Source organism: Rhea pennata, chromosome 19 (genome assembly GCF_028389875.1).
Source record: "Rhea pennata isolate bPtePen1 chromosome 19, bPtePen1.pri, whole genome shotgun sequence".
Lineage (NCBI taxonomy): Eukaryota > Metazoa > Chordata > Aves > Rheiformes > Rheidae > Rhea > Rhea pennata.
The window spans coordinates 6,657,322-6,669,563 of record NC_084681.1 but is presented as its reverse complement, the minus strand read 5'-3'; the positions used below and the strand labels follow the sequence as shown (position 1 = coordinate 6,669,563).

Here is a 12,242-nt window from a genome sequence, read left to right as displayed (position 1 = left end):
TTGGAAGTGTAAGATAAGTTTAATGCTGTTTTCAATCTCCAGAAAATAGAGAGGAACAATACGGATTGCCACTGAACAAACCTTAACTTCTCAAATTCTTTCAAGGATCTTTCGACAAGGTCCTTTCTTACAGTTTTTAAAATAAACACTACAGTTGAGACAAACTTAAGGAGAGTACTGTTACCAGCAGAATTATTTCATGGCAATTTAATTATTCACACAATCCCATGTGAGGACACTCAAGTCACAAGTGAAAGCTTAAAACAAAAATTTAGGTATAACAGCTGAAAATTCCTATTAAAGTCTCATTGCTAACTAAATCCATCCCTACGAGACGGCTGCAGGTAAGTGTCCAAGTACCAGATGCCTTCAGGTTATACCTCCAGAGGATGCTTGTCTGGGCACATGTTATACTAACTTTGGTATTTGACAAGTTAAGACAAAAATAGAAAGTACCAAACAACTCCCACAGAAGATCTGCAAGAGAAACTGGTCTTGCTTTTATCGGCTTCAAGGGGAAGTGCAACAGTTCTGCTTAGCTTGAGGAAAACAGGTCTTCGCATTTAAGTCATCTGCCAAAATCTCCCATCCCAAATAAAACCTAGAGCAAGCAATATCAACAGCTGCATTATGTCACCTGGTGTGACAAATGCAATCATCCTCCAAGCTATGTCCAAATGCTTGCAACTCTGAAAGACGATACAGATTTTTAAATAGTTTTGCCCAATGCAGTATGACTTCAGCATAATTATCAAATATATTTTTGATATACTTGCAAAGTATGGAAACATAGCTGTACCTCATCTGTACTGTCAAATGCAGTATGATACCCTGGTTACACTTCAGTCCTAGGCAGATCCAGAAAAGAAACCAAATCTTTTGAATCCCACAGCCTACAACCTTCATCAGAAAGTTCTACCATCCAGATGTTGCATTTTTGCGATTCTCCAATTAAAACCAACCACCCTTATAATAATGTACCCTGAAAATGATTCCTCCAGAAAGTGCATCCCAGTGCTGTTCGTCCCCTGTAGGAAGTCACAAGGTTTTGTGACTACATTCAGCTTTAACTGCAAAGACCTTTATCATCTCACCATCTAATGCAAAAAAAAAAAAAAAAAAAAAATCCACAATCCAAGAAAAGGGGGAAAAAAAAAATAAGTGTCTTGAGCCCATACAGAATCCAGTGGCATATTACACGAGCCCTGAGAGGCACTGCACCCTGTGTTTGCTAACTAGAGACGGTGCAATAACCAAAGCAAAGCATCATGTGCCTTTACGGAGCTCTGCTAGACAAGCAAGTTGCATATAGCTGTTAAAAACCCGTAACAGCAGTAACACCTGGTTTTCTAGCTTCCAGGTTGAAATTTGAAACATTTTAATTCTGCAAACTATTTACAAGCAGAGTTAGTGGTCTTACAGATATTTGACTCATTTTCACATTTTGTTTTCATTGTAGTAACTCTTAAAAAAAGATACTCAAGATTGATAAAGACTGGTCTGCCTCGGACACTTCCCTGAAGTGGAAGAGAACGGGAAAAAACTATTTTCTTTAGAGTGTTAAACATTTAACTAGCATTTCAATACTTGGAACACTTCTGTAGTATTCAGAGGTGCCCTCTGCTGTTGAGATAAAAATCCACAGAAGTCCAATCAAGTCATAAAACCAAAAATAGATGCTTGCTCATACTCAGTAAAAGTTAAAAGACTGACAGCAAGAGCTTCTGACAAGGCTGCCTGGGTTGACACTGTTCCAATACAAGCCTACCAGAACTCTGTGATATTTCTCTCCACAAGCCACAGGCCCCCAACAGCACTGGCACTGTCTTTCCTTCGCTCCCTGCACAGGTAATGCTGACAGCTGAAGCACACCAACACGAGGGCAGAGAGGCACACAATGGAAAATCACAGAGAAAGGCAGCAGTGTAAAGTAAGAGGAGGAAATGGGTCATGGGCAAAAGAGCCAGAACATAGAAGCACGTTCCTACACTTAAATAGAACCCGCAAATCCTTACACCTCTGCCCTCCCACAGGCAGTTGTGATGTTCACCAAATCTCTCAGGATGCAATTTGTCAAACCATTTTTTGACAGCAAACTTGACTTAGGCAACCGTTACAACCCACTACAGATCAGGATTGAGTGCTCAATGTGCAACAGTAATAAGCCAATGTGCATCTGCCCCTGCCATTCAGGCTTTCGTTATCTACCAAGGCGTGCAATCCTCCCAGTAGAGCCACCAGGTCAAGCGGTCCATTCCTCTCCCTTTCCATCTCCTCCAAAGGAGTGCAGAGCACGGTAGTTTACTGATCCATGTCAGAGCAGACAGCAAAATATTTAAATTCATACTGCAGCAGGGAGGGGAAAAAAAAGCCTGGTGAACCACAATAATTTAGTAACTGGTTGACACAAAATTAGCTTCCTATTTAACTTTAATTTCAAACAGCAGGTTTATTCCAACTCAGCTGACTGAATATGTTGCTAAGAAAATAATTCCACAAAATAAACTTAAGTGCAAAGGAATACTTTATGTATGTGTGTGTGAAGACCATTAAAACTGCAAAAACAAGCATCTGTAATTTATGACAACAGACCTATGGCTCCTGAGTAACCTCATTGGCCTTTAAGTGAGCTCAGTATGTTTGTAATTGTGGAGCTGCCTTCTCCCAGGACTAGTCTCACTTAGTGCTTATGATGAAGGGGGTCCAAGAGTACAAGCCGAACTGTTTTAACAGACAGAACTATTGTTTGCACGAGTCTTGCTTATTTGATGAAAAAAAAAAAAAGAGTACAGCACAAGTAGTCTACAAAAGGCAAAAAAAAAAAAAAGACAATCTTGTGGTTAAAGCACAGGAATATAGCTGTGGGAAAACTACATTTATAGCATTTTCTTCCTTCTTTCACCACAGACTTCCCTGTGCCACAGAGGGTAGGGGTAACAAAAAAAAACTTCATGCAAACTGGCCCTGAATATTTTCATTTTTCAAAGCAATCTGGCAAAGAGCAATAGTTATTTAAATATATCTAAGGGTATTAACACAAGGAAAAAAAATCCAGAGACGCCCCCCCCAAACAAGCAGTTGCAAGTTGAACAGTTCAAGTAAAAACTGCTGATAATCTTGGTAGTCTTCACACTTCAGCTGTAAAATAGTGTAATATGTCCCATAGTTAATGTACTTTCATGGCAGTTCAGTTAATTTGTAAAGTGCTTAAATTATTGTGAGGAATAACTTGGGAACTCCTAAATAGAAGAGAATTATGCATCCAGTTAAGAGTCTGGTTGTCAAGTAGCACATTTGCTGTACTTTCAAAGGTGTTCTCATGTCTTACTAATATTTTGGAAAAAAACAAATAATTTCCTGGAATAACAGAAAGGCCACTTTGAACCGCTTGCGTTAATAATTTTTAAAGCGAGTTTTTACCATCTTGAACTTCCAGCAGCCTTATCTGCTGGTTAAAAAAAAAAAAAAAAAGTTACTTATGAATCAAATAAATCCATAACTTTCTTCCACAATCACTCTTCATTAGAGCACAAAGCAAGTTATCCAATAGTTGAACTGTATTGAAGTGTATCATCATATTGTATTATTATTGTAGTAATAGCAAGGATCAAAATTCACAAGCCCCAAAATCCTAGCCCTATATGTAGTTCACAATTAAGACTTAACAATTCCATCTTTGACCTAACTCACACTACCACTCCCAGAAGAAAGCAGAACACTGATGTCCAACACACTTCCAGGTAGTTCTCAGCAACAACAAAACCAGCAAGGCATTCTTCCATTCAGTCAGTCTCTATGGTGCAACACCCTCAAAAGTGTGTAGGCATAAATCCTAGGCTTGTGCCTATGGCAGGACTGCCAAACAGTGTCTCACCAGGGCATTTGTCAGGCTCTGGAAGGCTTTATTTCTGAGACTAGGAAGTATGTACTTAAATAACTGCACTTCTTCCATTCAATTTTATTAGAAGTCTGCCTGACATTTAGTATTGGTAGACTTGGTAATAAAGTATCCTCTAACAGAGTGATGCTGCTATCTCAGACTCTGTACTCAGACAAGAAAAAAAAAAATAGACCAGGGTTTATTTGATTACTTGATCTGTGCCAAGCATTTACGATCTCCATCATTAATGGTAACCCTACCACTATTTTGAACATTGATGTGCTAACAGTTGGCAACACCAAAGACTAATTTAAATGCACTAACAGTAGCATAGGAAGTAAAAGAAAAAAAGAGACATAGCTAGAAGACTTGTAACTGTACCCAGTGAATTAAAGTGACACATTGGTATCTTTTGTATCATAGGAAATAAATTGCCTTACCTAAAACAAAGCAAAAGACAATACAGTGGAATGTTAGACTGCTTCAGAAATATGCATACTAGAAGTTCTCAGATCACTTAAACAGTCCACTCGCATAATATTCATTAGGTATTCACCAATTGTGTTCTACGCCTCCTCTGATCTTACTGTGTATGATTGCAGCATGTCAAGTGTTTGTAGTCATCTTTCATACTCTCCCAGACAGTTATCAACCAAAAACCATAAACAAAATTCAGTATTGAATCACAGCTCTATTGTTTCCTCAAAAGCTACATTTTTAGCATCATGACAGTTTATTCCCAACAAAACGATTTTGGAACTGTTTAGAAGTCAATGGTCTAACACCAGAACTTTATGATGCTGTTAAGTTGTTGAAACAGCTATCATTATTTCTTACAAAAAACTACTCCTGGCCAATTTCCACTGCTTCCACTAGAACAGAGTTTCTTGTGCAAGTATGTTAAGTGGTGTGATACATACATATGTGTACACTTACCTCTGTATCTATAATAAAATCTTAATCCTTTATATATAAATTAGTACATACAAATGAATTTCAAGCTAATTGCTGTTATACATCATGACTTCATCTGGCAGATCAGAAGGTAACTTTCAAACCAACTCTTCCATCTGTTCTCAGAACAAATACAATAGTAACCTTAATTTTTTTCAGTATGTTAATAATATTAGCTTGATAAGGCTTTATATTCAAAGCAAAAAAGCAGTTTCACTTGGAGACTTATAGAATAGTATAAAATAGTGTTACGGACTTCAGTAAATGGTGAAAGCAACTTCTATAATTCCTTACAGAAATCCTTTTTATAGATGTGCTGCCATATGAATATTAGGTTTTGAGATGTTATAGTAGAGATGGCTTTGTAAAAAGATAATAATAAAACACATTCAAGTACCCATGTCCAATTTCTCTTGGAAAAAGTGATGTTCAAATTCTCTTAAGATTCAGAAATGTTAGCAGTATTAGTAGATCAATTCTGAATCTGAATGTGCTAAAACACTCTTTTTTTGGGGGGGGGGTGGAAGTGAATCACAGAGCACTGAGCTCAGAAGAAAAATCAGTGTTATAAGAGAAGCAAAAGTGTATAGAATTGAATTCAAGCCATCAAATCCAAGCATGAGAGTATGGAGAGAAATCCAATATAAAAATTAGCAGCCTGATTTTTCAATGGTATGAGGACCTACACCACCACATCTGTCAGGTGACAGGAGGTGGGTTTTGGAAAATATGCAGTATAAGAAGAAAGCTTGACACTGTGCCCACTATTAGAACTTCCCCCAGCTGACTACAAAAACGAACACAGCCTAGATACTTTTAGAGCTGTCAGTACCCAAGCATAAGCGCATCTGAAAACTGGCAGTTGAACCATCAGTCTAAACACTAGATTAATATAAACACGCACAAAAGCTTGTGTCCACACATACTCCCAGTTACATGTTAACTATATGTAGCAGCTCTGTACAACTCTTGCTTCTAGCAAAGGTACAAAAGGCAGAAGACAGTATATACAACAATTATATTGTAGGAAAGTAGTGTAACCAAAGTCAACATGAGATCTTAGGGAAGAAAAAGATGGTATCACTTTACAAAACCTCTTTAGCTTTTTCACCTACTCATTCTCTCAGACTTTTCATTCACATTTTCACACCCACCTACTAACAAGCACCAAGATGCATGCATTCAAGTGGTTTAGCCAGGATCACTTGTATACAATACATCAGACATCTGCTATTGAGTCTTCACTGCATCTCTGGTTTTTCTTAACTGGCAACAGTGAATTCAGTTTTGAACAGATGCTTGATAGCTTTTAGGAGTGATCTTTTAGTATCGTCTTCCTATTGCACTATCTGAAAGAGGAATGGCATATATTACACAATGAAATTTTGATGCCATACTCCTGCTGTCAGAGCACAGGGTCTCCCTATTAACAAGCTGTTTGGGCTATAGATGTAGAGCATAGGATTCCTCAATCTGATTAATTGGTAGCAGAGGGTGTAGTTTCCAAACTTTTGTTCCAATGTTTTTTTTTTCTTCCTCCTGCTGTCAAGCACATGCACATTCCCTTTCACACCAACTTTATTTCCAACGCAAGTCTCTGCAATATGCTTTAAAAACATCTTTTTTTCAGTTGATGTCATCTATAAGGAAACAGTACTGAATATCAATCACCCAAGTTTTCACTAAAGATTGCTGTAAATGTTCCTGTCACTGTCTGTAGAAAATCCGAGAATATTTTAACTGCAATGAACCTGAAGGATTACATATCCCTAAGATTTGCCAAAAACATTCTAATCCACTCACACGCCAAGGAGTCTATTCAAAAGTTATAGTGCTAAGAAAATAAATTTGCAATATTCAGATGGCTTAAACTTCAGAAATATTCAGCTCTATACACTATTACTTCAATAACACCAGTGCACCAATATCTCTACTTGCTAGAGACTCATCCAACCACTGAAAATTAAGATAATCTTCCTGCAATGTTTAAGTTGAAAAAGGAGAAACATATATATTGCTCCTTGCATTATAAGCAGGAAAGGTGACAGAATAGAAACAAAGAAATGAGAATAGACCTCTTCAACTACTCTTCTGTCAGCCTGCTTTGAAAAACTGATCTTGTTTCACCCTTACCACTCTCAATACAGTCTTACTTTGCATTTGCGTATGGCCCAGCAATAGAAACTTTACACAAATTGATGAACACACTTGTCTTATGTCAAGAGAAGTTAGGTTAGAAGCACTTGCTAACAGTTTGATCAAAAGTTAGCGTTAATTCACACTGATCAGTATTTCAATATCATGTTAAAAATATCAAATGAAAACACATACAAAAAATCATAACCTTCACTGAATGTTTAACAGATTTATTTAGCAAAAGATTAATCCACCATCTATCATTGGTCTTTCATGTTCAATCTAAGATTGGTAGGGGAAGAGATGAAGAGGGAAAGATTTTTGCTGGTTCAAGGGTTGTTCTTTTCATTTCTTTTTCTACATATCACTCAACTAGAAGCAGAAAATGAAATAGCGATCAAATTTCATTCAATCATGATGTACTGGAGTAAGAAAGAGTCCAGCAGAAAGCATAAGCTACACTATGTTCACATTGCAACTTTCAGTATTTCAGAAAAATCACTGCTACATTTTTCCAAAAGTAACGCATATTTTAGCAAATTACATAAAAGATAGCTCTAAAAGTGAAAGCGTTCTTCCTTAATTCATCTTCCGTAAATACTAAATACCACATACAAATAATTCAGCAAAATTATTCAAAAGATGATTAGAATCAGAAGTAAAAGCATTCTCATCCTAGTAGCTTTTACAGATCTGAAAGCAAGATTTTTTTAGCACAGACAATTTAGTAAAATGCCAGCTTCTTTTCGGAGAAGAAAAATAGTTTATTTTAGGATCAGTTACATGAGAATAAGTTCTAAATGTCACTTTTTAAGGTGGCGAAACATGAAGACAGTATGGCCAAGGGAAAAAAAAAAAAAGGAGGTGGGATACCAGAAGAATAATACTAAGAATCTTAAGGATCTTATTATCTAAATTTTTGCCTTAATTACAGGGAAAAAATCTGCACAGAAGTTAAGCCTAATTATCTGTCAAAACACAAAATGCATGGCACAGATATTCAGCATATGTATTCCTGCTTAACAGCAGGAAACTTGTATTGCAGTCTTATCATTAAACGGACTGCAACGTATCTTACTTACTTTGATCAGCATAGTTTTTTGCTTTTAGTTCAAGCTGTCGAGTTTGTGATTCTAGTGCTTCCACTCTGGTCTGCAAGTCCTTTTTTTCTTGTTCTTGAGAATCTTCAAACTCGATGAATTTCTAGATGAAAAAGAAAATACAGTGAAGTTAGATTCAACAGAAGATTTTTAAAAAAAGGCATCAGCAAACTACTTTCATTGTTAAACACAAGCAGTAGATCTACAGTAATTCCTATGTTTTTAAGTAAAAAAAAAAAAAAAAAAAAAAAGAAAGAAATTTTGAAATATTCCTAAGCAGGAAGACTGACTCCAAGCAGCATATAGGAGGCAATATAGCAGCCTTTCAAAGAACAGGACAAGCATCATTTCCAAAACAACCAAACAAATCTACAATCCACATTTAAACATGAAGGACATTAATGATATTTCAGTATTTCAGTCCAGCAGCAATTAGTTAAATCTTCCACCTAGCTTGCTTTGCATAATCACTGTCACCAGAGTGTCAACTACTTGAGAGAAGCTTGCTCAGGACTAACATGAATGTAAACTTAAGATTCCCCCCCAACACACTTGCCCACCAACATTACATAGAGAGGTTTGACATCCTTTGCATTTGACTGCATTGGTAATGCATACCTCCATCTGTAAACTAGGCAAGTACAGACACTGTTGTAGGAACAAGCCACCAACCGACATTCTGTCTTTTCTTCCCCATCCAATTACTTTTAGTAATAGATTTTAAGTATTTGATGAAGACAATGTTTTAACAATCATCTCAAAACCTCTCAACTGCTTAGACAACTATTTAAAGGTACTCTGCAACTGTCCTGATGCCATCTTCAGCTACCTTGGTTCACCAAAGTATCTCACTAACACTGCTGAGTTCACTGATGTTAGTATCATTGTATACACTTTATAACAGTAAAGTCACCAATTCTTTGTTACAGTGGTTTTCAAATCACATTTTTGGTTATTTATCTTGACCAGAAGCTTAAGAAATTCAGTACGTATTGGTAGCAAAAAAATACCACTTCTAATGGTCATAATAGTATTATAGTATACAGTACAACACAGTATATCTGTGTTGCAAAGAGAAGGCCAAGGCTATGAACAGGAGTTGCACAGAAGGTTAACCACACAAAGGGGAAAGGGGAACCAGAAGCCTTAGCAGAAAAAAACATCCAGGAAGGCTAAAGGGTTCAGAAAAAGCTGTAGCTGTACAGTATAGTACACAGAAGCAGAGAGGAGCCCAGATACTAAGAAGCAGGTAGCAAATTCAGGGGAAAAAGGATCATTGATTTCACTTTGTCAGCATAATCAATAATCTATCAGTTTAAAAAAGAGGGATACAGGCTGTGCACAATTCTACTTTGTTTTGGCCCTCCTAGTTAAAACAGTCTCACACTTGATTTGCCAGAATTGAGGGAAATATCTAACTGAAAAGGTAGTCTTGGAACAATTATTAGTGTTGCCACCCACTTCCACAGCAATGGCTAGTTTAAACTAGACACCATTTAACAGTCCTAGTAAAGAAAAGAAGTACAAAAGTAGATGAAAAAGCCCTACCACAGGGGCACACACAAATTATTAGATATTATTAAACATTCATCTGTAAGACTACAGTGCCACCTCAGTCCAACTGCTGTTACATGAGACTAGGTGAGGTAACCTATGTACTATTTACTCATACTGTTACAACTGTAGATACTTCATAAAAATAACTGTATATAAACCCATCACAAAATAGTTTTTCAAATTATGTTATAGGTGATCTGCATATAATTTTTCTGTATGTCTAGAATAATTTGTTGACAAAAGCACTTTGCTTGAATGTTCATATATCAACCTTTAATAAGCTACTGTCAAGTTTTAAAAATTTGTAACTCTATGAAAGAACTTCAGTTCAGCAGGGCTATCAGAGGAAGTTTTGCTTAAAAATTACTTTGAATGTAGAAATACAACATTATCTATAAAGTGGAACAAGAGTTCCTTTCAAACAAACTCTACACAGCTATCACAGGACTATGAATGGAGTTCATATGACTGTGCTTGAAGCAAAATAGTGAAATAATCAAGAAACCAGTATCAAGTCAGGCAGAACTGCTTTGATTTCTGTGATTCAGAAATGAGAGTTCTTCCCTCCCTTTAAGAAGTCAGAAGTGGAAAACTTATTTCTACACACACACACACACACCCCTCCCCACATACAGATACAAAAGCAAAGCTTAGGAATATTAATTAGTGAATGAAAGACTGAAAACTTCAAACTTACCCTGCAGAAGCTCTGTTTTGTAGTGAGCGATGCAAGAGTTTCACCGTCTTTTATCTTAGAAACTCAAGCCATGACTAGTTTATTCATTCTTAGTAGACTTTGTTTTCTAGAAAGGGCTTCAAACTGTTTGATGCAAATTTGGCACTAGGCCTAAATACCAACATGGTTTAGTAAATTAAAAATGGAAAAACATGGAGGAAGAAGAATTTTAAAATAAAACATATTTGTTTAGTTGCTTCCTTTATTTTCAAAAGTCAGATGTGCCTTATAACTTGCAAAAGGCTAGTGATAGTTATACATTTGAATAAACAGCCATTTAAAAATCCATCAATGTCATTGTTACTCATGAAATAAAAATGAAGTCTTATCTGTCTTTAGTTTCCTCTCAAGCTGAACAGTAAGCATTAAAAGTTGCTGTGTATTAAGGTTATAGGGTTTGATTGTTTTTAATTAGTTTAACTTGATTTTCTTATTCTGAAGTTCCATGTAGTATAAAGATTCTATAAATAGAGAGATTAGTACACAGGAGAGAAACTGTTTAAATCAAGTCTGTAACAGTTGCTTACCCTTGCAAACCATTAGCACATGGAACTGGGAAAAAGGAAAAAAAAAAAGAAAAAAAAGAGGCAATCTTAAGTTTTTCCTAGCTTTGCAAGCATGAATACTTAAAACGTTAGACTTTCTTCTACATTTTTCAGTGAATAAATCTGTAGCGAATTTTCCTGTTTCCTCCTCTCCTTCCCACCCATCTATTAAAATCTTCCCTCCCCTCCAAATTTATAGATGCAAAAGTTTTCCAAAAAAAATAAGTACTCTAAAGTCACAAACTGGATCGCATCTCAGCAACACTGGCAGTTTTGAATAACAGTATCATTTAACAGTCAGAATTACATAAACTGGTTTCAACTGTTCCCTAAGGTGACATTTTCCAAAATATATAATGAACATCCACACTGATTCAGATCAGTGTGACACATGTTTAACTTCTTGTTAGAGTTTCTTCCTCCACTGAAAACTATACCAGAATAATGATCAAGTTCTTTAGACCTGATCTTTAGACTATGTTTCCATTTTGTTTCGTTTCTGCTTCCTGTGATACTATAAACACACAAAAAGCCCCAAGAGACTGATCATCTAGGTTTAAACAAGATGACTAATGGAAAGGCTAGTCTGATAAGCAATCAGCACAGCCAAGGATAGGCTGAGTGTTCACTTCAAAAGACTAATTCACATTGACAATACACTTTTAACAACATAGATGTAGAATATTAGGTTAATGCAACAGCATACATAGGGACATACTAGCTACTCAATATACGCAACATTCCCTCATTTCAGTCCAAGCTACTGATCACACAGAAGTATTACTAAAGCAGACAAAAACTAGCTTTCTTCGTTTTAAGTGAAGCACTCTCTAGGCAGCAAAACTCTCACAACCCAAAGGAGAAGTGAATGTTGGGGGCTTTCTGGAGTTTTTTTTTTTTTTTTTTTTTAATAGCTGAAGTACACTAACTTTTCTTTTAAAATAGACCAAATACCAAAAGATTACAGAAGACAGAGTTAGAACAGACTTTAGAAGGTCATCTCATTCCAAGGCTCTTAAACTATGATACTTAGTATTACTGTTTGAATCCTAATTTGATATGTGATGAAACACAAGAGCAGGATGTGAGGCATGCCTCCTCCTGCAAGCGCCTATTACTGAAATTCAAGCCTGTGATACCTTCATCAGCTATGTTTGGTAACTCCCATTTAATTCTTCCCCTCTTCTGACAGCATTAACAACATCATTTCAGACAAATGTCTGCCTAACCTGTTCTTAAAGGCCTCCAATAAAAAATATGAAAGAGTGCTTTACAAATAAGATTGAGTAGTTTTTATATAATCAATTTTAAGTCTATTTAAAGTTTACAGCAAT

The 12,242-nt window shown here is 36.2% G+C and overlaps 1 protein-coding gene across 2 annotated transcripts in view; it reads right to left on the bottom strand.

Annotated features, from left to right (window-relative positions):
- SPAG9 (sperm associated antigen 9) overlaps positions 1 to 12,242 on the bottom strand; it is a 70,852-nt gene that overhangs the window by 54,958 nt on the left and 3,652 nt on the right. For both annotated transcript variants that reach the window (XM_062591456.1, XM_062591457.1), the window contains exon 2: positions 8,053 to 8,173. In XM_062591456.1, the coding sequence (XP_062447440.1) occupies positions 8,053 to 8,173 (121 nt within the window). The remainder of the gene's footprint in view (positions 1 to 8,052; positions 8,174 to 12,242) is intronic.